The sequence below is a fragment of the Felis catus genome, chromosome A2 (genome assembly GCF_018350175.1).
Source record: "Felis catus isolate Fca126 chromosome A2, F.catus_Fca126_mat1.0, whole genome shotgun sequence".
Classification (NCBI taxonomy): domain Eukaryota; kingdom Metazoa; phylum Chordata; class Mammalia; order Carnivora; family Felidae; genus Felis; species Felis catus.
The window spans coordinates 140,806,538-140,830,936 of record NC_058369.1 but is presented as its reverse complement, the minus strand read 5'-3'; the positions used below and the strand labels follow the sequence as shown (position 1 = coordinate 140,830,936).

The following is a 24,399-nucleotide window of genomic DNA, read 5'->3' as shown; positions in this document are numbered from 1 at the left end:
CCAGCACCTGCTTGTGACGCTTTGGGTACTCACTGCGCATGCGTCAATTTTCCCTTTAGGGATGGGCGGGGCACAGCCTTTGACTCAGTGGAGAGCGTGAGTGCGTGAGGGGGAGGAACAAAGCTGTTTCCTAGGTGACGGTGTGCCGGCCTCGGTGGTGGATTGAGCGGGTCCCTCGGTGGTGGATTGAGCGGGTCTGAGCGAGGTTCCCAGAGGGCTGCGCGTCCCCGGTCTGTCGGCACGGTCATGGCGGGTTTGCTGAAGAAGGTAAGGTGAATGGGGAGGTCATTGTTGGAATTTAGACTGTGCGGGTAGAGTCAGCCCGATAGCCCCTGATCCTGCGGTGGCGGCCGCAACTGGCGCGGGCTTGCGGGTGCTTTTGGGGGGTACTCGTTCTGCTGTGCTTTCCGGGATGGCAGATTTAGTAGCTTCTCTGGGAGAGGCAGAAACACGCTCCGAACAAGTGGCTCGGAGAGACCGATAGCTGGCTGGTTCGGCCGGTTTTAGCCAGGGAAGTGGTGGTTTTGCCCTTCCGTAGCGTGGTGGACGCGCCGAGTTGTAACCTGCGTGAACCTTTTGTTTTTGAACAGACCACGGGCCTTGTGGGATTGGCTGTGTGTGAGAGTCCACACGAGGTACGTGCTGCTTCTTTCCTGAGTTCCCAAGGAAGACTCCAACTCTGTGACCTCGTTTGAAAGGCTGTCGGAATGCGGATATTTCAAGCCCCAAATTACAGCTCAGCCTGAGAGCTGTCTTGAGACGAGAACAGTGTCTACCTCGTTGATCCGATGCCATTTCTTGTTGACTTTTCCCGTAGCATTCTCGTGGCTTCGCTGGAACTTTTATGAGTGCCCTCCCATTCCTGTATCTCCAGTTTCCACCTTTTCTCCCGCCTCCCCTTTTCTGCCTGGGTGACCTCAGTACAGTTAGACTTACCGAATATATCGCTCTAGTAACTAACCCCTTACGTCATCAGTTTTCCATTCTAGTGGGTCTTTCCCATCAGTATTCAGAATGCTTGTATCTAACAAACCATCCTCGATCCTTTTCCTCGCTTCAGTAATCACCCCATTTTTCTCTTCCTTATAGATAACTCGAAAGACTTAATCTGTACTTAACTGTCTCCAATTTCTCTTATTCCCCTGTGAACACACTCCACTCAGACTTGGCTAGAACTGCTCTTTGCAAGGTCAGTATCTCTGTGCTGCTAAATCCAACGGTCAGCTCTCCTTTCTCATCTTAATTGACCCAGTAACAGCACTTGTCACATTGGGCACTGTCTTCATCTAGCACTTTGTGCTTGGGGCCACCTCAATATCCTGTTTTTGTTTTGTTTTGTTTTTTTCCTCTTACTCTTTTTGCCTTCTCCTTTTCTGGTCATTTCTCGTATCCCACTTACAAATTTGGGAGTGCTAAGACTTGGTTCTTGGGACTTCTTGAGACTTTTCTCTATTTATATGCATCTCCTTGTCTGGACCCAACCGAGTGGTTTTAAATACCACCAATACACTGATAATTCTTAGATTTTTTTTTGTGGATCACTGACCTCTCTTTATGAGAGTCTTGTATATTTAATTGCTTAGTGGACATCTCCACTTGGATGTCAGACATGCAACCCAAACGTAATGTCCAAAATTGGCTTCTTATTCTTCTCCTTCAAACCTGTTCTTCTTGCAGGCTTGCTCACCTCAATGAATGACAGTTCCATTCTTGCAGTCACTCAGGTCAAAAACCTTGAAATCATGTTTAATTTTTTTCTTTTGTTTACGCCCCACATTTAGTACTTCATTAAATCCTTTGGGTTTTTACTTTTAACGTATCCAGATTTTGAGTACTTCTCACTATCTCCTCTGCTACTACCATATTCTCAGCTACCATCATCAAGCTGTGGATAATTGCATTTGCTTCCTAACTGCCTCTCGCTTCTTGTCACCGTTTCAGTTTGGTCTTTTTTCACCCAAGCTAGAGTCAGCCTGCTTGTGAGTCAGGTCATGTCACTTTTCAAAACCCTCCAGTGGCTTTCAATTTCACTCTAAAAGAGTCCTAACAGAGGCCCTCCAGATCACGATTCTACATACTGTATTCTACTAATTTATCCTGCTCATTGACTCTCTATTAGAAGGCAGATTTTTGTGAAGGCAGGGATTTTTCATTCCATTTGTTCACTGCTAGAGCTGTGACTAACTAGCACATGGTATGAGCTCAGAAAACATAAGGTTTGTTGGATGAATGTCTTAATTATGAGTTGATAATGGCTCGTTATTGTCTAAAACTGAACTCCTGGTTTTCCCTTTCTAAATCTATTTCTTTTACTGTGGACTCTATTTTTCCTGATGATGATGAGTCTTCCTACTCTCCAGGCTGGAGCTGGACATCACAGTTGTTACTTCTCTTTTCCCTGGATCTTCCTTCATGTTTATTTCAGCGACAAGTTCTGTTGATCCTTTTCTGTAATAGCTCTCCAGTCTTACCTCTTTATTCTCTTATGTGTAGACAGTTACAGCAACTATCTTGCTGGCCTTTCTGCCTTTTTCTTCTCCATCGAGTCCTTTAAGTCACTACTACAGGTTAAGTTTCCTGGAACACAAATCTAATCATATAATTGCCCACAGAATAATCCCAAATGCTTTAATGTGGCACACAAAACCACTTACAGTCTGACCCAGTTTTTCTCTAACTTTATCTCCTATACATTTCCTATGTGTTCTATATTCTAGCCACAGGCTGTCCAATAAAAATATGATGTGAATTATAAATGTAAGCCATGTTTGTAATTTTACCTTTTCTGGGAGTCACTTTTTTTTAAAAAGAAAAATGTAAAAACTAACAACATATTTTACCTAACATAGTCAAAATATTTCGGTATATATTCGATATAAAAAGTAATATTTTATATTTTTATACTAGATTTTCAAAGTCCACTGTATGTTTACATTTACAGCACATCGTATTTCAGACTAGCCACATTACAAGTGGTCAGTAGCCATATTTGGCCAGTAACTACCTTACTGGATAGCATAGTTCAAGAAAAATATAACTGTATACGTATTGTGTTCCTTTTTTCCTGCTATTCAATCCTTTGTGTGTATTCTATGTGTAAGATTGCTTTTTTCTACATCTTTAAGTGTCCCAAGTCCTACCGTTTCTCCAGGTCTGTCTCAGATGCTGCTTTTTCTTGAACCTTTTCTCTGATATCTGCTGAAGTGACTCCCTCCAACAGAATAATAATAATGCTAACACGTACTGAAAGTTAATGTGTGCCTGGTACTGTTAAGTTACACAACAACCCCTGAAGCGGGTATTATTAACATCTCCATTTTAGAACCCAAGTCTCTTATCAGGCCTTTCTATTGCCATATCCTTTGCTAAAATTAAGAAGAGATGAGGGCAAAAACCCACACATAATTTGGATTATATGTTATCTGACAAGGTCTAAATTAGTATAATTAAAAATACCCTCTATTATGGGATATCATATTCAAATATATAAATAATGTCTAAATATGCAGATTATTTTTTAAGAAAAACAATTAGAGGCCCTCAAGGTTTGTTTGTTTATTCATATGTATATTGTGAATATATACAAATAGAAGTAGGTATTAGTACCTATCGATTTTATACAATTAAACTAAAATTTCAAATTAAATACAAGGAAATAAAAAATAATTATGTATGTATATTTATGATTATACTTGTTATTTATGAACTGTCATGAGTCAGGATCTGCTTAACGACTTCTTACCATGTGACTTTACTACTAACCACTGTTTGTGAACTTTAAGTTCACTGTGCTTCAATACGTGCTGTGCAGTGACTCAGTTTTCTTGCTCCTTTTCTCTATTAAGCTTGTGGTGAAACCTTCATTAACATGGTACCAACTCAGTCATTATAAAGCTGAAATATCATGATTACATTTAGTTAAATTTGATCATCCTGATAAGCATTGCATATTTTACACATATAGGGAGTTATCTAAAATAATGTAAGGGGGGAGGAGAGAGAGAGAGAGAGAGAGAGAGAGAGAGAGAGAGAAAGAAAAAATGAATGAATCTGAAGCAGGCTCCACATCCAGCACAGAGCCTGATGGGGGTCTTGATCTCACGATGATGAGATCCTGATCTGAGCTGAAATCAAGAGCTTTACTGACTGAGCCACCCAGATGCCCCTGTATTTTTTATTTCTACAGAAATTCAAATAAGAAAACTTGGGGGGAAAATCTGAATTTGAGTGCTTAGGATCTCAAATTGAGAAATAATGATTTAGTAAATGAGTTGATTTTCAAATAGATCATTAACAAGTTAGGATGCAGTTTTATTTTTACTTGTTATACCTTTAACTTATATACAACTTTTGTTCATGGAGCATGAAAACTATCCATATTTGTACAGTTGATGCTTGAACAATACAGGTTTGAACTGCATGGGTCTACTTACATGCAGATTTTTTTCAATAAATACAGTACAGTACTGTAATCATATTTTCCTGATGATTTTCTTAATAATATTTTCTTTTCTCTAGCTTAACTTTATTGTAAGAATACAATACATGATACATACAACATACAAAATATGTGTAAACTGTTTATGTTATTGGTAAGGCTTCCAGTCAGTAGTAGGCTATGAGTAGTCAAGTTTCTGGGGAGTCAAAAGTTCTGTGTGGATTTTCAGCCATGACAGGGATTGACCCCATAACCCCAGCATTGTTCAAGGGTTCACTATACTCATAGTTTTAAAGGGGATGGTTTTATAGGGCACAGGCATGAAGCAATTGTAGCAAAGAAGAGTTAAATGCTTGTAAAAATCAGAAGTGAGGTTTTTTTAAATAATTCATGAGACTTTAAAGTGTTCCATTAAATCTGGTGATATTTTAAACTGGAAATGTATGTGATTTGTCTTTTCAGAGGCTAAGAATACTGTACACAAAGATTCTTGATGTTCTTGAGCAAATTCCTAAAAATGCAGCATATAGAAAGTATACAGAACAGATTACAAATGAAAAGTTGAGTATGGTTAAAGCGGTAAGTAGATGACTTGATTTTGCTTTCTTGGATTTATGGTTTCCGGTGCAACATTAACAACAACAAAAAAAAAATCAGTTGCTTGTGTTTTGCATATTCTGCATACTTCCTTTCATTTCTCTTCTTCTGTGCTTTCCTTCCATCCTTTTTCCCTTTCATTCAGCAAACTCCTGTCCACTAAGTGCTTTCCTTCTGCAGGCCACTATTAGATACTGGAGTGGAAGAGTAAGGTCAAGTCCCTTCTCTAGGCTAACATTGTCGCTGCTTCTTTTACCTCTTTTCCCTCTCAAGTCCTTCACTGATTGTTGATTTATTTATAGATATGTCAGTCTTATCTCTTCTCTAGTTTCAGAGTAAAGAAGAAAATGAAAGCAAAACAAACAAAAAATGTGTGTTGTGTTTAAAGAAAATTGTCAGAAATAACTATTTTAAAAAGTGCTTTGTTGCAAAGAGACCAGGTTAGTCTCTTAACTACCAGAAATTATATCAAGCATTGTTGATGGGCTGAATATGTACCCACACCCTCCCCAAATTCATCTGTTGAAGCCCTAACCCTCAATGTGGCTGGAACCTCTACAGAGGTAATTAAGGTTAATGAGGTCATAAGATTGGCCCTCTGCTCCAATAAGACTAGTGTCTTTATAAGAAGAGACAGCAGAGGAACACCTGGGTGGCTCAGTCAGTTGAGCATCTTGACTTCGGCTCAGGTCACGACAGCTCATGGGTTCAAGTCCCACGTCGGACTCTGTGCTGATAGCTCAGAGTCCGGAGCCTGCTTCGGATTCTGTTTCCCCATCTCTCTGCCCCTCCCCTGCTTGTGCTCTGTCTCTCTCTCAAAAATAAATAAACATTAAAACAAAATTGAAAAAAAAAAGAAGAGACAGCAGAGAGCTTGCACTCTCTCTGCCATGTGAGGATACTTTGAGAAGGTGACTTTCTACAAGCCAGAAAGAGAGCTCTCTTCAGAAACTGACCCTGTCGGACCTTAGTCTTGGACTAACAGTCTCCAAAACTGTGAAAAAATAAGTTTCTGTAGTTGAAGTCATGCAGTCTATGTTATTTTGTAATGGCAGCCCTAACAGACTAATACAGGCATTTTATAGCTTCTAACTCAAAGGCTGTAGCCACACGGTAGACTGCTGCTAGTTCTTTTACACCAAACTATATTGTACTGTTGTGCAATTAAATTTTTAAGTTATTAAATTTTCACACTAGCAGTTATCTCATGGATTTTTATAATTATCCAAAATAGTGTTCATAAGCTTGAAAGATAATTTACATATATGTGATAAGTCGCCCTAATGTATTCTTAGTATTATTAGGTTAACATAACAAACTCTGTAGTCCAAAGAGCATAATTATTTTTCCTTAGGTATACAGCAGGACCATGTATTTTGATTTAGAACATTTATTCTTAGTAAATCTGAAAGTAACTTCTAGATTAAAGTCTAAGGGGGAAGTTAGCATTTCTTTTAATTTCATGTCTTAAGGAAAATGGGCTTATGCCATTTTTCCCATCACAATAAGAAATTTCCTTTTTCTTTTCATGAGGTGAAGCTCTTCAACTTTGAGTCTTTCTCTGCTTGCTCTCTTCATAACTGTTCCTCTGTATTTTGTTTCTTTAAAGCAGAAGAACTTTTTTTTTTCTCAATTAACATTCATTCATTGAGAGACAGACAGAGACACAGAATGCAAGTGGGGCAGTAGCAGAGAGAGAGGGAAACACAGAATCTGAAGAGGCTCCAGGCTCTGAGCTGTCAGCACAGAGCCTGACACGGGGCTCAAACTCATGAACCACAAGATCATTACCTTAGATGAAGTCAGACGCTTAACTGACTGACATTCATTTCTTTAATCTCCTGGGTCTCCTAACAGTGACTGGCCTCTCTGCTTTGGTTTTGAATTTTGGCTTTATTTTTTTATTTTTTATTTTATTTTTTTAAAAGAAGGGCTTTAGGGGTAGCTGGGTGGCTCAGTCGGTTGAACATCCGACTTCGGCTCAGGTCATGATCTCACGGTCCGTGAGTTCGAGCCCTGTGTTGGGCTCTGTGCTGACAGCTCAGAGCCTGGAGCCTGCTTCAGATTCTGTGCCTCCCTCTCTCTCTGACCCTCCCCCGTTCATGAAGGACTTGAGAGGGAAAAGAGGTAAAAGAAGCAGCGACAATGTTAGCCTAGAGAAGGGACTTGACCTTATTCTTCCACTCCAGTATCTAATAGTGGCCTGCAGAAGGAAAGCACTTAGTGGTCAGGAGTTTGCTGAATGAAAGGGAAAAAGGATGGAAGGAAAGCACAGAAGAAGACAGTCTCTCACTGTCTCAAAAATAAATAAACATTAAAAAAAAAAAAGGGCTTTATTTTTTGTTTTTAATGTTTATTCGTTTTTGAGAGAGTGACAGAGACAGAGACAGAGAGAGTGTGAGTGGGGGAGGGGCAGAGACAGCGGGAGACACAGAATCCGAAGCAGGCTCCAGGCTCTGAGCTGTCAGCACAGAACCCGACGCAGGGCTTGAACTCAAGAGCCATGAACTCACGACCTGAGCTGAAGTTGGATGCTTAACTGAGTGAGCTGCCCACATGCCCCTGAATTTTGGCTTTAAAACTTAGTTAATTCTGAGTTAAACAGTCTTTCTCAAACATGTTCATCTGCTTTCCCCACCCTTTCTTTTCCAACTATTATTTATTCAAGAACCACTGAATGCCTGTTATATGCCATGTGTGGGTGTAGGCTTGGAAGCTAGTGCGTATAAGGAAGTGAACAAAACATAAAAATCCCTGCTTTCTTGGAGATTACACATTAATGGTGGGAGGCAAAGAATTAAGGAAATAAAGTCATTACATGGCATGTTAGAAGATAGTTAAGTGCAGTGAAGGAAAAATGGAAAAAGAGAATGATGTGTTTCAGGGTCAGGGATGTTACAATATGTATTTGTTTCCTGTGCCTCTTCTAATAAACTTAGTGGCTTAAAACAGTAGAAATTTATTCTTTTACATTTTTGGAAGCCGGAATTCTAAAGTTAGTATCAAGGGCCCAAATCAAGGTTATCAACAGGGCTACACTTGCTTTAGAGGTTCTAGGGGAGAATCTGTTCCTTGACTCTTCAGCTTTGGTGGCTTTTAGCATTTCGTGGCTTATGGCCACATCACCCTAATCTCTGCCTCTGTGGTCACATTACTTCCCTTCTTCTATGCATAATTTCCCTCTGCCTTTGTCTTATAAGGACACTTGTATTTGGGCCCACTTAGATATTTTAGAATAATCTGCCTGTCTCAGGATTTTTAATTAACATCTACAAAGTACTTGCCATACGGGGTAACATTCATAGTTTTCAGAGATTAGGTCATGTACATTTTGTGGGGCATTATTTAGCCCACCACAATATAAATTATTATCCTAGTGATCCTTACTAAGAAGGTGATATATGAGCGATGGAAGTAAAGAACAAGCCATGCAGATATCCCTGGGCAGCCAGCAGATGCCCTGAGGCAGAAACATGCCAATTCCTGTAGAAAATATCTTTGTTTTTTTCTCCCTCTTTTCATTCCATTTGTGGGCCAAAAAACCATCCTACTTAACACCTTACTTATGTATGTGTAAGTGTGTACATACTTCCTGGCTCTCACAAAGCTCCGTTGACTAGAAATAAATAAATAAATATATGTCGTTGAATTTTCTAGGTATTTTTTTTAACCTCTTATTGAAGAATAATGTACATAAAGAAATGTGCCCTCATCTAAGTGTAGAGCTTGATGACTTTTCACAAAGTAACCACACCCATGTTAACACCAAATCAAAAGGAGGACGTTTCCAGAATGCCCAAACTCTCTCGTTCCCCTTCAAGTTACTACCCTCCTAAAGATAACTACTCTTCTGACCTCTAACACGAAATATTCATTTTGCCTGGATTTTCACTTTTTATAAATGGAATCATCATTCTGTGCTCTTTTGTCCATGGTTTCTTTCACTTAATACTGTGTTTGAGAGAATCATGTTATTGCATACAGTTGTAGTTTGTACATTCTCACTGCTATATAGTATTCTGTTATATCCAAATACTACATTTATTAATTATATATGCTCATTTGAATTATTTCCAGTTTGGAGTTATAATTTGTGCTACTGTTCTTGTGCTAACATTCTTGAACATGTCATTTAATTAATGTATTGCGCTTTCTGTTTGGTGTATACCTAGTAATGGAATTCTGGGTCACAGGGTAGTATTTATTTTCAATACCAATGCTCTCAGAGGAAATATAGGAAATACTAAGAAAATAAAGTGGTATTTTTAAATCTGTACTTTAGAAAGACTGAATTGGGCATCATATTTCTTACTGTTGATAAGCAAGTTAATATTAAGACAGAAAAGCAATAAAATAGTAGATGAAATGGGTTTCCACCACATATTTGGCAAACATTAGTAAGGGTACAATGAAAGAAAAATTAATTATATTTGCCAAATTAAGTGCTGTTTTATATTTGGGTCTTTTTAATTGGGATATTGGCCTCAATATCCTAATTAAATATTAGATATAGATATCTAATTAAATATTAGATATTGCACTCCTTTGTTTAAATCTTTTTTTTCTTTTTTTTCCTTAAATTTTAGGAACCAGATGTTAAGAAATTAGAAGACCAACTTCAGGGTGGCCAACTGGAAGAGGTGATTCTTCAGGTAAAGAAAAAGTTGAATAGTTAGATGTTCAGAGGCACAATATTTAGAGATATAAAACTGACATTCCAGAAAAAAAGGAAAACTGAATTTCTTTATTTGTATCAACTCTCAAATATAAGAATAATCACATGTAGGAAATTTTCTATCATGTATATGTCAAATATTTATCATTAATTATGCATGAATTTATGAGGTTTCTGTTGGAAAATTGGAGTGTGAAACACCTTGAATTTAATCAGCATGTTCTTCTCAGCCTTACTTTAGTTCAAACTAGTAACACAGTGTTACTGTTATATGGACACTTTTATCTTTTTAGATACAAATACTTTTATGTTTTAAAGGCTTAGTATATTTTTAATATGGAGAGATACAGATCTTGTGAATCATAAAATTAAAATACACTTTTATTTTTGTTGGATTAACACATCTATGTGGCCAAGAATGCTGCAATTTTTAATTAAATCAGGGGAAATTATGCCTTTTTTTTAGGTTGTGCATTTTTTCCTGAATTATTAGTAAGGTTAAACTTAAAATATGTTCTTGTGTTTTATATAAAGCATGTCATTAATGTTTTTACTCTATCATTTGTGTTTAGTATTTTTCTTCTTTATTTCTTTGAGTGTTTTTTCAAATAAAAGAGATACTAATCATTGTCTGCACATTTTTTTTAGTCTGTTCTTTGCCTTTTGACTTCAACTGAGTATCTTTTCTCATAATTTTTCTTGATTAAATCACCCTGCCCCTTTGCCCCATCACTTTAGAACCCCCTCTCCCATATTATAGGTTTAGATGTTTTCCCTTAAATGTGTCTGATATTCAGTTCTGTTTCATTTAATTTGTACATATTTTTGTATTTAAAAAAAATGCAACTATTTATTCTTGTGTTTTATTAAAGGACAAAGAAAAGGAAATAGTGGGGGGTATTGGTGATGAGGGAGTTATATCACCAACAGACATGATATGCAAATTCAGAAGAATTGTTAGATGACTCTGTAAAAGAGGAATAGGGCATTCAGACGGCTTTTTATGAATGTAGACCATTTTCAGTCATTCAAAGGCCTGTTTTCCTGGCCTTTCTATTCATTTGCCAGCTGTTGTACCATATGGGGACTTGATGCTAACTTATTTTCCTTTTCTGTTCCTCTTTCTTTTCTGTCAGATTTCCCTTTGATCATGACTTTATTTAACCGATACATTAGTTTATCATGCAGTTATAGTCTTAAAATTCAGTAAGTATTTTTAAGTCAGCTGTGAAGTTCTCCATGTTTTATGGGTGATAGTAAGATTAAATTTTAATAATGTTTTACTTAACCCAATATATTTAAAATATTATTAAACATGTAATCAATTTAAAAATATTGACATATTTTGCATTCTTTTTTATACTAGGTCTTTAAAATCTAGTGTGTATTTTGTACTTGCAGCACATATGCATTTGAACTAGCTGCATTTCCAGTGCTCACTCAGTAGTCATATGTACGTAGTAGACAGCCTGAGAGGAATCAGGAAAAGGTAGTGAGTGTGTTAGAAGCTAAAGGAAGGGAGAAGGGGTGGGCACTGGGCCACATGCAGCTGGGTCCAGCTATGTTCTGGGTTAGGCAGCCTCCTCACACTACACAACACCTTGGGGGCTTAAAAATGTTCGAAGGACCTGGGCCAAAGGGCAGTCAGGGATATTTTTAATTAGTGTTTATACTGTTTTCTCATTGCAGCATTAGTAAATCCCTCCACCTCCAGATTTCGTTTAATCTACTCTTTAATTCATTGTACACATTTTAGACTGTTGCTGCTACACACAGATTGTCTGTTTTGTACCACTGGCATAAATGAGGCATTGCTTTAAACTACAGAATTACAGCCTGTGATAGACTCTGGCACTTACTCTGTATTTGAATTCCTTCTCTGACATCCTGACAAGTGTTTAATAGTGTTCTTTCTTCTAAGTTGGCCAGAGTTGTCATAGGTCTTTTGTTGTATAAAAATTGTGAAATAAAAAGATACCTGAAATATATTCGTCAAATATGTTATAAATTTGTTTCAAGGGAAAAAGTAAATATAACAACCTTTGATAAGAAAATTAATTCAATCAACAAATATTTGTTGTCCACCTGTGATAGTCTACATTGCATAGATCACTGTTTTACAAACTGTGGATCTCAAGTGATTATGAATCAGTAAAATCAGTTAGATGGGTTGTGACTAGCATTTAAAAAAATATAATAGAGAATAATGTATCATAGCTAGTAAAAGCAATCATATTTTTAGTTTTGTTTTAGGTATATGTGTGTGTTGTGGTTCCTTTAGTAGAATTTGTTTGTTGTGTTTTACGATGGGCCATGATAAAACAAGTTTGAAAGCCATTCACACTGGTAAAGAGACATACTTCTGATCCTCAAAGAATTTGGAGTCTAATAGTGAAACAATTAGTTTGAAAACTCACCACATAAGCTTTTGAACACTCTAATAGCAAATTTTAATCAAATAGAAAAATTCAAAAGCCATCTTTTCTTACTCATGATTGTGTAGCTATGAAAGGTAAGGTAATTAATGATGTAGAACATTTGATGGTAGAGTAGCTTATTAGGTATGAATATGATAATAGTTCTGATAATTATATTTCAGTCATTAGCTATGGTAAATATCTATTAAATAGTATAATCAAATGCTCTTTTAAAAAATTTTTATTAACAGGCTGAAAATGAACTAAGTCTGGCAAGAAAAATGATACAGTGGAAACCATGGGAGCCTTTAGTGGAAGAGCCTCCTGCCAACCAATGGAAATGGCCAATATAATCATCATTAAATGACTAGCATGTTGATGGGAAACTGATGTAATTAAATGTTCCTTATTATTAATATCTAAAATCAAGACAACTAATACAGAACGTATTTAGGAGACTTGTTAAAATTGATGACTGTGCTAATAGGGATTTGTGAATCCATACTTGATATGTAAAGCATTCACTTAAATTATTTCAAAGATTTTTTTTTTTATTTTGTTTTCTTTTTTTAAAACAGAGAGGTTGTGGAAAGATTGGAAAGTTAATTGGAGAAGTTCTTACAGATTTTCAATGCAGAAGCCATAGTTGAAATGTGAAGTATTTTTAGGCATGTCTTCAACACATCATTTAATGGTTTTTATCCTGAAAAAAATAGGAAAGATACTTAATTAGTATTGTTGTTTAGACAAATTTTATAAATCACTGAAGTAGTAAAAGTAAAAACCATCAAATTGTAGTTGTACAGTTGAGGAAACTGATTTGGTATTTGAAAGAAAGACTTATTTATAGTCATTGTAAAAATGTTTCCTTTTGTCTTATTTAAAGAAGTTAGCTTTCTGTTCCTTAGCCTTTTGTTTTGTTGATCAACCAAAGTACATCAAGGTAGAGATAGAATTTATGTAAAAGAAGAGACATGGAGAGTTCCTAAAGTTTATCTGACTTATGAACAGGCTTATATTCAGAACATCTCTGTGTCACATGGGTTGTAACTTCAAAGTAGAATCACTAGGTGGTTTTCACTAAGTTTCTAATATGAGTGCAGCTGGGTATCAAACCGAAAATAAATGCTATCGAAGGAAAGAAACAGTTGGCATAAATTACTTTTAATGTGTCCTCACCCTTTTTTCCTAGGCCCTATCATTTCTAAATACTTAAATTTGGTATTTTTTAACTTCAAGATAATGCTCTTGTGTGTTTGTATGCATATGTGTGTGTTTTGCCATTCCTTGTGGCAAAGCAGAATCAATTCAGAATTTTTAGAATGAGAAAATTGTATTTTTTCCAATATATTTCTCCCCTTACAGCGCTGTAAATTAAATGGTAAATAAATATTAAATGAAGTGGATTGAGTTACTTTTTAGCAGTCTGAATGCAAGAGAAAGCTTCTGCGGGGGAAGTGGGAAAAGCTTTAGAGGGAGTCAGAAGTCCAGGGGTTCTCATTCCCATGGTCCTGTTGCCGTTGTGAACTCAGTGACCAAGTGGAGGCAAGAAGAATTTATGATTTATAGCTTCCTTTTCAGGTCTAAGCATTTGCTTTCACTATAATAAATTATATTTATAGCCAACCATTTTTTTCAGGTCCTTTGAGCACATAACAAACAGATGACTTGGTGTGTCTTTTCTCCAACGTTTTAGCCCTATTTCCACGGTTCTTGGGTGTCTTATCTATTTCACCAACAGAGCTTCTCTGTGCCTGTTAATTAAAAGGACCTTATTGGGGGTGCCTGGGTGGCTCAGTCAGTTAAGCGTCCGACTTCAGCTCAGGTCATGATCTCACACTCCATGAGTTCAAGCCCCGCGTCGGGCTCTGTGCTGACAGCTCAGAGCCTGGAGCCTGCTTCGGATTCTGTGTCTCGCTCTCTCTTTGCCGCTCCCCTGCTCATGCTTTCTCTGTGTCTCAAAAATAAATAAAAACATTAAAAAAAAAAAAGGACCTTATTGATGTTTGCATTAGAAATGCTAGTGGTAAGGGCGCCGGGGTGGTTCAGTCGCATGAGCATCCAACTTCGGCTCGGGTCACGATCTCACAGTCTGTGAGTTCGAGCCCCACGTTGGGCTCTGTGCTAATAGCTCAGCCCTCTCTCTCTGCCCCTCCCACCCCCCCACGCTCTGTCTCTCTCTCTGAAAAATCAAACCTTAGAAAAAAAAAATTTTTAAAGAAATGCTAGTGGTAGAATAGTAGTTGTAATACAGTAATAGTAGCTAATATTTGTTAATGTTTGCCAGGCACTATTCTAAGTACTTGACTGATTTCCCTCTTAAATCTGCACTACAACTCAGGAGTATGATTTTTACAGGGCGCCTGGGTGGCTCAGTCAGTTGAGGATCCAACTTCTGCTCAGGTCATGATCTCAAGGCTCATGAATTTGAACTCCACGTGAGGCTCTGTGCCGACAGCTCAGAGCCTGGAGCCTGCTTCAGATTCTCTGTCTCCTTTTCTCTCTGCCTCTATCCGAGTTGCACACACACACACACACACACACACACACACACACACACATACACTCCCTTTGTCTCTCAAAAATAAACATTAAAAAAAAAACCTGTGATCTTGCAAATTATCTCCATTTCTCCAGATAAGGAAACCAGAATTCAGTGTGAATAGTGCTCTCCTGCTATTGTACTCCATTGTAGGCTACGTGGGGACCTTGGAAAAACAGGTGAAGAGATGGTGTAAGAACATAACCAAGGTTGTGTAGCTAGTAAGATGTGGAGCTAAATTTTGAACCTAGACAGTCTTCCTCCAGAACTCGTGTTCTTAACCGTTATATTATTTTTTATGAACATTCTTGGGTTGTTACTCCTGCCTGTACTATGTGGACTTTCCAAAACAGGCTCCATCCTGCTTACTTGACTTGTTTTGTCAAAGTAACTATACGGAATAAATAGGAACAGAGGTAGTAAACTGGATTTCATTTTGTGCAAAAATCTTCATATGGGTTATAGGTGGATCATGTTAATGGGGTAGGTATTTAAAAGGCATGGCTATGTTTATTTTTACATTTTTTACATTCATGTTTATTTTTACATTTACTAACTGCCATTCCAACTGCTCAGAGAACCTTACTGAACCTGATAGTTTTTTACTCCTATAAACTTCCAGATTAAGCTTTCCTGATCACTTTACAAATGATTCTATTTAAAGAGCTTCAGTGTTGCTGAGTGGCTTCTAGACTAATTTTAGTAATTTTCAGAATGGCCTATTTCAAATCTCCCTAGGCTTCTCATATTTCATTCAGATTAATCATATACCACATACTTCAAAAGAAAAAGAAGCTTATCAGTTTGAGCCTTGCAAACAAAAAGATGGCAGCAAAGTTGACGCCCCCTTTCTTCTATCTGGGTACTGAGTGCAGAATATTCAAATTTCTCCCATTCTTTCCTTTGGGATGGAAATGATTTACATCTAGGATGACCGAATAATATTTCATTCAGCCTGTAAATATATTTTGAGAGAAGAAGTGTTAATACTTTCATAAGGATGGGGTTCCGGGGTAGCTCGGTTGAGCATCTGACTCTTGATTTTGGCTCAGGTCATGATTCCAGGGTTGTGGGATCAAGACCTGCATTGGGCTCCGTGCTGAACGTGGAGCCTGCTTAATACTCTGTCTCTCTCTCTCTCTCTCTCTGTGTCTCTCTCCCCCACTCATGTTCTCTCTCTCTAAAAGAAAAAAATTCCATAAGGGAACAGGAATAAACTATGACTGTCACGGGCAAACAGGGTATGTGGCGCCCACTGGAGTAAGGCTCAGTTTTGAGGGCTGCCTTCCTTTCTACCCCAGAAGTTGGAAAAGTAGTCTTACCTGAATAGAAATGACAGGATGTCAGCAGTGGCAGCCATTGTGAGCCACCAGGACTCAGGTTTCATTGTGTTTCTTCATTACCTGTTACTCTACTCCCTGCGCCCCTACCCCCCTCAGAATTGGGGGGATGGAAGAAAAGGAGTTTATCTTTGTCATTTCCTTTTCTAATCCTAAAGTGCAGTTACAGAAGTGAAGCTAATTGAGCTTTTCCCTGCAAGGCAGATTTATTTTCAAGCACAACGAGGATACTAGACAAAAGTGAAGGCAGTCTTCTGTCAAATGGAGATCAAGATTCTTAGGTAGCTGACTTTGGGACCTACTACAATGGGAAGGCTTGCTGTGTTGCCCTCGGAACTTGTCTCTACCTGATGCTTTAGCAGGCTTTTCAAACAGATACCCTTTGGGCCAGCTCTTCTAATTCCTTCTGCCCACCAGGATGGTATTCCAGATAGTCTGTGTTCTGTTTATCCAGGAACTCTCCCATGAAGTCTAAGAGATCAGTTCCACTGTTCTCAGAAGCTAAGGTCTTCAGGTCTTGCAGGACCTTGCTTCACACGTGCTCCAACTGCAGAGCAGACATCATCAGAGTTTGTATGCCACTTCCCAGTTCTTTACATCAGGCCCCAGTCACTGGAAGACAGATGGTACCCTCATGTTTTCTCTGTCAAAGGGAGGAAATCAACAATGTTCTGTATAAGAAAATTCCCACATACGGGCTAATACCAACCTTTGCCTTTCCCTCCCAGCCTCCGTGGTTACATAAACATTCCTATGCAAGTGTGTTGTGGGGTCTAGGGTAAAGTAGCAAACCGCTGAACATACCATGAGTATTTTCCAACAGGGTAGAATATTCTTTAAAACTCAGTACTTAACTAACAGGATTGCTGCCCATGCTACAATAATAGTAATACTACCTTTTTGAGAACAAAGTAAATGAAAAGGTAGACGTTTGGTTTAGACGAGGATCAAGAGGTTTATTTTTAATAGAATTCACAAAAAATCAAAGTGGGAATGTGATGTGTGATTTGAGTTATTGATGGGGACCGGAGAAGTTTATTTAAAAGTGTTTATTTAGAGGGAATAAATCAAAACTCTAGTTAGTGAAGGAAAGTAGCTGACGATTGAGAAAAATAGTGAATTATAATAGGCTACCCCTAAATCCTAATGTCTTAACAACAGAAGTTTGTTTCTTGCTCATATTACAGGTCTAATGAGGGCTGACAGTTCTCAAAAGAGTCACTCAAGGGCTCTGAGCTGAGGATGATGCCATTTCAACACATGCTTCCATAGCCATAGGGCAGGAGATTTCTCATGATCTTCGAATATCATGTTTGTTTGTTTGCTTGCTTCCGGATGAACATTTTATTCATTTCTAAAGGTAAACATTACTGTTTTATAACAATATTTCATTTTACTTTCTTTTTCTATCACTGGACAGCTGATTCCTTTTCTCAGGGTAAAACAGATCAACAATCCCTACCTAAGTACCAGACTTCAAGAATGTTTGAATGGAAGCTTTTTTCATAATTCATTTGGAAGCAAAAGCTGACCTGAATTGGTCTTTATCTCACTTTAATGTGAATATGAATATATTTTTGTCACAGATTTAATGTATTTGATTCTGGACTACTTCCCCAGACCTACTGACAGTGTTACAGAATATACAGCATATGCTCATATTACCTTACAAAAATCTGCAAAATCTGAATTCAAACACATTTGTCCCTTAAAGTTTCAGAAAAAAGTTTTCAGAAAAAAAAAGCATATATATAGTTTCTTAACAAGCTCACAGAGGTATGGTCCAAACTTAATCCATATAAATAATTTCTAAAAGCATAATTTTCAGGTCCTTCGTTTTCTAAATTCTAATATTTTTTTCTAATACATTCATTTATATCAAAATACATTTTGGCCTGGAGTAAACAATGAGAAATACTTTGAAATGTTTGATTTCATACAGCCACTAGGTGGCATCTTTGTAAAAATAGAAGCACATTAGGGGCGCCTGGGTGGCTCAGTCGGTTAAGCCTCGACTTCAGCTGATCTCACAGTTTGTGATCTCACAGTTCGTGAGTTCAAGCCCCATGTCGGGCTCTGTGCTGGCGGTTCAGAGCCCAAGGCTTGCTTCAGATTCTGTGTTTCCCTCTCTGCGCCCCTCCCCTGCTCACACTCTTTCTCTCTCTAAAAAATAAATAAACAAACAAAAATAAATAAATAAATAAAAGCACGTTAAAAGACCTGTCTATTGTATAAATAAATACTGAGATAAGTAAAGGTGGATGTTTCACGAGAAATAAAGTTAAGTCATTTTGAGCAATAACTCCTGAGAAAATGCGTAAGTTTATTGTGAAAAGTAAAATGTAAACTGAAATTTAAAAAATTACTTTTCCACTTTCAGAATTGAGATTCTTTTTCCTATTGGTTGTTTTCAGCCTGCATTTACATTTATTTTGTAGAACCAAACAACTATATGTATGTATGTGTGTGTGTGTATGTGTGTGATTTTGATGTGTAATAGCCATTCCCACCTGTAGAGACTAACTCAGAAACCCACCAATTTAAGTTAGGCTCATATATTTTAAGACAGTTGTGTAAGATCATCTCCACAGCAAAGTATAAATAAAATATGAACGTATCATGGGTATCAAGTCACATTTAACACTGTGAAGTACTTCAGTTTTCTATCACCAGGTTTTCCTTCCTCCATCTCCTGCCTCTATGCCTACACCTAACATGGAGGACAGCAAATGATAAATTTTAAAGAGACCCAGCACAGTGAGTGTTTAAAACCAATGGAATTCTCATTACTAGTAAAGTTTAAGATACATTATGATTTTGGAGATGGCAATAGAAGAGTGGAAGAACTTGTTTACATATCTCCAATCGCACCTGGTTTACCCATGAGAGACTAACCCTAGGGGTTATATGAATGCTTCCCCCTCTTTTCTCAGCTCTTTGTGAATATGTGGAATCATGAAGTGATTTAAACAAATTTGCTTTTATTTAAAACCATTATTAAAGCTGACTATATTTGAGAATATAATACATATTTTATATTGTTAACGCTGACTATATTTGAGAATATAATACATATTTTATATTGTTCTAGTAAGAAATTGTCATAAAATGGGATGAAGACATTGAGAAAAATGACATTGGACATTAAGAAGTTATTGGGGGGATAAGAATGTAATTTCAGTGGAACGGTATAAAGGACTGAAGACATTGAACATTATGAATGAAGAATGGACTTTTACTATCTACGACAAAAATTTTAATTTAATCAACTTTACGTGCCTTTTAACTATCAAAAGTGTGTTAAACAACATAGAATAGTGGTTTAAAATTGAGGTCTGGAATCAGACTGTTTGGGTTTAATCCTGGCTCCCCACTAAACCTCTCTGAGCCTTAGTTTCCTCATTAAGTAAAACGAGGCTAAGCACAATCCCTCTTTAATAAAAACCTTGTAAGGATTAAATTAGAAATATATGTGAAGTGCTTAGTAACAAAATACTTAATAAATATTAGCTATTATTATGAAGCTACGTAATATCTGTCACAACAACTGCAACAGGAATATAATTGATCCTTCCCCCAATAATATGTGCTGCTTTAAAAACCTTCTTAATTTAAAGAATTTACAGTGATAGAAAAAACCTTTATAATTCCGTGATTAACCAAAGCTTTGCTTCTCCTGACTTAAAAGAAGGAAGAGCTCCTGTCTCCCTTTTCTCTTTGGCTACCAGGAAGCTAAGAGCCAAGTTCTAATATTTACAAAAGCAAGCAGGCACGCATTGTGTACAACAATCTTCCCCTGTCAAGGTCTTCACTCTCACTTTATATTTACATATACTTACATTACACATAATATATTACATACCATTTTCTAGATCTATAAGCCAAACTGCTTTCAGCATTTGGTTCGGAGAACTGTGCCCTGCCTCAAGTTTAAGCGAGAGTCTGGAGGGTAGCGGCCGATTCACTTTAGGACGTAGGTACCCAGCACAGAAAAACCCTGCCGCCCCTTTCTCCTCCACGCCCCTGATCCCGCCCAGGTCCCGCTCAGATCCGGTTCAGGACCCGCTTCAGGTCCAGCTCCTCCCTTCGCCACACCCCTCCTCCCGCCCCTCGCCCCTAGCTCCGCCCCTCTTCTTCCCTCCCCCGCTTTACTTTCCAGCGCGGGCACCGCCTCTTCTCGCGTGAGCGGGGCGGGGCGGGAGGAGGTGGCGCCGGGGCCGTTGCTAGGATATGGCCGGCAACACAGAATGTGGCGGGTGCGGACGCTGCTTCCTCTGAGAGATTTTTGAGAAACCTGTGCGACCCAAGTAGCTGCTTTTCTGAGTCAGGTAGGAGGACAGGTTCTGGCTGCCCTCCCTTGGCCCCACCCTCAGACCGGCCTTGAACCGGTGACAGGCGCTGAACTCCCAGAACTTTGTACGGGGCGCTGATCCCTCCTGGGCTCTGGGGACTGCTTGGCCGCTGGACACTGTTCCACCTTTGCTTCAGAAACCGTGCAAAGCATCCCATCTTTCTTAGTTACTTTTCTGGCTCTGGATCCCAGGTTTGGGATTCGGAAGCAGCAGCAGCAGCAAGGCGGGAGGTGTACCTCATCTTCCACCCGGAGTGCTTATCACGGTAGTAGCAGTAGTAGTAGGTAGGCATCCATGGGACCATTTTGAGTCTTTTCCAAATAGAGGGCTTTCATGCTTTCCTTCTTGGCACTCTCCTCTCCACCCACGGTCTTTGCTGTACCTCTTAAAAAACGTAAAAATGACACAGGTTTATTTGGTAGAAGGCAAAACTGGATCCCAGCCTTACTGGTTCCATCAACATTCTACATATATCAGTGAAATCATGCAAACTGTAAGTGAAAGGGGGACATTTTTGTATGCAATCATCATAGGGACTACTTTGGACAATGTTTTTAAAGATGAAAACATTTAAGTTTGGGTAGGTAAAGGTAAAAGTGATAAAAAGTTCAAACAGTAAAAAGACTGTGCAGTGAAAATCTGTTTTATGCTTCAAGGACCCGGCCTTGAGACAGTAGTGTGTTATTGAGAACATCTGGACTGGATTCCTGACCGAACCCAGTAAAGGTCCTGTATAAATTCTTTAAGATTCTGGCTGGTGGGTCCAGAGATCTACTGTCTTGAAGCTGCCAAAGATAAGCCTTGTTTGTAAGTTCCCTTGCCACCTACCATTCTGGAATGCTGCCTCTTTCTTTGGTTTCTCCTTGCGTTCCATGTATGGGGCTCAGTTTCGGATTTAACCCCGGGGAACTCTAGAGGTTGTAAACCAACAGCTTTGCTTTTTTACTTAATTGAATCGTAAAGTATGTAGCTTTTAGAATTGGCTTAGCATAGTTCATTTGAGATTTGCCCATGTTGTATCAATAGTTTATTCCTTTTTTTATTGATGAGTAGTATTCCATCTTATGAGTGTCTCATATGTGCAGCCATGCCTCAACTAAGGAACATTTGTGTTGTTTCCAGTCTTTGGTGATTAAGAATAAAGCCTTTATGGGGCGCCTTGGTGGCTCAGTCGGTTAAGCATCTGACTTCAGGTCGGGTCATGATCTCATGGTTTGTGGATTCCAGCCCCTTGTCAGACTCTGTGCTGACAGCTTGGAGCTCAGAGCCTGGGGCCTGCTTTGGATTCTGTGTCTCCCCCCCCCCCCCCCACCACTCTCTCTCTGCCCCTCTCTTGCTCACACACTGTCTCTTTCTCCCAAAAGTAAACATTTAAAAAATCAAAAAAGAATAAAGCATTTATAGACTTTTGTATACAGATTTTGTAGGTGTGTAGTTTTTCATTCCCTCTGGGTAAAGGACACAGATTGCTGGGTCATATGATAAGCAAACTGACAGTTATTTTAAGTGCCATACAATTTTCGTTTCCACCATCAAGGTATAAGAAGTCCACTTCATACTCACTAGCACTTGCTATTGTTGGGCTAAAAATATGTATATATTTGAAGTTCCATTTCTTTAATAACGAATGACACTGAGCATCTTCTCACGTGCTTGTTCTCAGGCCGGGGCTAGAATAAGGCAACTGGGTCCCAAACTTAGGAGGCATCTATTTTTAGGTGCACCTGCAACTATAGCGCAGCGCGGGTGCTGCATTGCTCCTGTGCTGCTCTAGTCTTGACCCCGCTTATTTGTCTTCTGAAGGATATTCTTTGTTGACTTACCTGTTTAAATATTTTACTCATTTTTAAACTACTATTCTTTTCTTGTTGAGTTTTGAGAGTTCTCTATATATTCTGGTTACAAGTCCTTGATCAGATATGAGCTTTGTAAAAAATTGCCCCCCGGGCTATGGTTTGTCTTTTTATTCTTCTAGGTGTGTTTTTAGGAGAGCAAAGGTTCTTGATTTTGTTGTTATTGCTGTTTTAGAAGAGGACACCTTGGCCATTTTAGCGGGGGGAGGATGACCCACCAGACGGAGACAAAAGCATTACCTCAGCCTCTCCGAAGGAATGGGAGGACTATGTTTGCCCGGAATCAGGGCTTCCTTATGAGACTCTTTCTAATCAGGCCATTATGCCCCCATTATGGGAGAAAATAACCAAAAGGAAGATTTTTTTTTTGTAAGTGAGAGCCTAAAGAAGTTTCTTGAATGTTTTAAAAATTGAGCTTTTGTTGTTTTTTTTTTTTTTCTCATTTCACTTTTTCTCTTTATTTTTTTGGAATTTTAAACCTTTATCTCAGCTCTTTTATTGGTTGTACTTGAAATTCACCTATGCATATTTAATTTAACAAAGTCTAGGGTTAAGAATATCATATCCCTCAATTTTGTAAATAGTATAAGGATTTGAGAACAGCTCATGCTCATCTTTCCCTTCCTAATTACATATTACTATTGTCTAATATTTCAATTTTCTGTTATTTTGTGTTGACAGTATTTGTTTGGGGTTTACCCGTATGTTTATAATTTATTTGTTCACCTCTCCTTTTGCACTTTGGACTTGGTTGAGCCCATTTTCCTCCATCAAATGTATCCTTTACAAGTCCTTAGAGTAGATACCTTGATGGTAACTTATTTGTTAAGTGTTTCAAAAGATAATTTTGCTAAGTGCACAGTTTTAGGTTGATAGTTCTCTTCTTTTAATTAGTCCATCGTTGCCGTGGCTTCTATATTTCTGATGAGAAATCTACAGTGAGTTTACTTTTCTCCTTTGTATTAATGTTAGCAAATTAATGTAATCAAAACCGTAGATGATATGTACTTTATCACTGTATGCTTTCCAGACCTTCTCTGTTATTCTGTAATGTAATTACAACATATATGGCTTTGAATTGTGTTTACTTACCCTGTTAAGTGCATATTTATGTTATGCTTCTTGGGTCTTTGCATCCATATTTTTTATCAGCTTTGTGAAATTCTCAGCCATTACCTTTAAAAATATCTTCTCTCTTCCATCTTTTTGTTTTCTCTGGGATTCCAATGTGACCTATACTAGATCAGGGGCTGGCAGACTCTTTCTGAAAAGGGCTTCTCAGGCCACGCGCAATCTCTGTTGCATATTCTTCGTTTTTTATTTTCAAGTACAAAACCATTCTCAGCTCACAGTAAGATCTACTTACCAGTAAAATAGGCTAGACTTTCTTTTTCTCTTTTGCATGGCCCTTAATCTCATACTTTTCATCTCCTTATCTCTTTACAGCATTCTATATAAAACCTTTTTATTTATCTTCTAGTTCATTAATAATTCTCTCTTGAACTCTAATGCTATGTTCATTGAATTCCATAAGTACATATTTTTATTCCAGATATTCCATACTTTTGGAAATTTGTCATCTAGTAGACAGAGAACCTCACTGACTAACGTTATTTTTTTTCTCTATAAGGATTTGTGCTTAACGTGTTAGCCCTCAACACAACTTTCCCATCTCACTACTGGTCCAAGTTCTAGTCTGCCCCCTGCTGGGCCACTTCTCCCATCCTCCCTTCCATCCTCCCTTCCACCCTCCCTTCCTGGCTGCCAGCTTTTTAAGGTAGGCTTCCTGCTCTGCTGGCTCTTCACTGCTCTGATTCAGCTCCTGCCCCTGCAGCCTGGCTGTTGGCTGCCCTAGGCCACCCTGGGCCCAAGCTCCTGGATGCTGTCATACTGTCTCCAAGCCAAAGCTCTTGGTTGCTGTCGCTCAGGCCCTAGCCAGCTCCAAGATCCTCCCCACAGTTTGTTGATATGTTTGTTCTGGGGAACAGAGGTCATTGGAGACCTCTGCTACGATTTGTGAGAGCAAAGCTACTACAAAGAGTGTTTACTATCTGGGGTACGGTTGCTGTGGAGCCGGCAGAATCCTTGGAGCTTCTAATCAATTGTAACCTCAGAAGCGTAAATCCTGTGTTAGGTTGTGTTTAGAAAAAAAAAAAAAAACTATTCAAATAAGTTCTTTCACAAG

At 38.3% G+C, this 24,399-nt stretch overlaps 4 protein-coding genes across 12 annotated transcripts in view; 2 read left to right on the top strand and 2 right to left on the bottom strand.

The window, feature by feature from the left end:
* The window catches only part of ASB15 (ankyrin repeat and SOCS box containing 15), a 61,126-nt gene extending 60,957 nt beyond the window's left edge, over positions 1-169 (bottom strand). Inside the window, exon 1 of the mRNA XM_045052692.1 lies at positions 34-169. The gene's annotated coding sequence lies outside the window, so the exon portion shown is untranslated. The remainder of the gene's footprint in view (positions 1-33) is intronic.
* NDUFA5 (NADH:ubiquinone oxidoreductase subunit A5) lies at positions 125-13,533 on the top strand. Of its 2 annotated transcripts, XM_003982988.6 has the most exons (5): positions 146-267; positions 591-635; positions 4,901-5,017; positions 9,622-9,687; positions 12,379-13,533. In XM_003982988.6, exons 1-5 carry the CDS (start codon positions 247-249, stop codon positions 12,478-12,480), a joined length of 351 nt encoding a protein of 116 aa, XP_003983037.1. In that variant the 5' UTR covers positions 146-246; the 3' UTR covers positions 12,481-13,533. The 2 variants fall into 2 exon arrangements, with proteins under 2 accessions (XP_006929392.1, XP_003983037.1); XM_006929330.5 differs by lacking the exon at positions 4,901-5,017 and having other exon boundaries at positions 125-267.
* On the bottom strand, positions 12,651-24,223 carry LOC123384007 (zinc finger translocation-associated protein-like). 6 transcript variants are annotated; one of them, XR_006594483.1, is made up of 4 exons: positions 23,307-24,223; positions 15,992-16,652; positions 15,448-15,624; positions 12,651-12,830 (listed from the first exon to the last, which is right to left on the bottom strand). XR_006594483.1 is itself a non-coding variant. In XM_045052695.1 (2 exons), exons 1-2 carry the CDS (start codon positions 20,516-20,518, stop codon positions 16,608-16,610), a joined length of 402 nt encoding a protein of 133 aa, XP_044908630.1. In that variant the 5' UTR covers positions 20,519-21,622; the 3' UTR covers positions 16,191-16,607. The 6 variants fall into 6 exon arrangements, 1 of the variants encoding a protein (XP_044908630.1); XR_006594484.1 differs by lacking the exon at positions 23,307-24,223 and adding an exon at positions 19,872-20,128 and having other exon boundaries at positions 15,992-16,621; XR_006594480.1 differs by lacking the exon at positions 23,307-24,223 and adding an exon at positions 19,872-20,126.
* The window catches only part of IQUB (IQ motif and ubiquitin domain containing), a 126,229-nt gene continuing 118,476 nt past the window's right edge, over positions 16,647-24,399 (top strand). For 2 of the 3 annotated variants that reach the window (XM_019825746.3, XM_003982987.5), the window contains exon 1: positions 20,198-20,337. The gene's annotated coding sequence lies outside the window, so the exon portion shown is untranslated. Of the gene's footprint in view, positions 17,370-20,197; positions 20,338-24,399 lie in introns of those variants that run through there. The other variant, XM_045052689.1, reaches the window with a different exon arrangement.

Coding starts and splice junctions, on each gene's coding strand:
- NDUFA5 (XM_003982988.6), top strand. CDS start 247: ATGGCGGGTTTGCTGAAGAAG. Junction 636..4,900: donor TGTGTGAGAGTCCACACGAG/GTACGTGCTGCT, acceptor TTGTCTTTTCAG/AGGCTAAGAATACTGTACAC. Junction 5,018..9,621: donor AGTTGAGTATGGTTAAAGCG/GTAAGTAGATGA, acceptor CTTAAATTTTAG/GAACCAGATGTTAAGAAATT.
- LOC123384007 (XM_045052695.1), bottom strand. CDS start 20,518: ATGGGATGCTTTGCACGGTTTCTGAAGCAAAGGTGGAACAGTGTCCAG. Junction 16,653..20,161: donor GGCGGTGCCCGCGCTGGAAA/GTAAAGCGGGGG, acceptor TCCCTTTGACAG/AGAAAACATGAGGGTACCAT.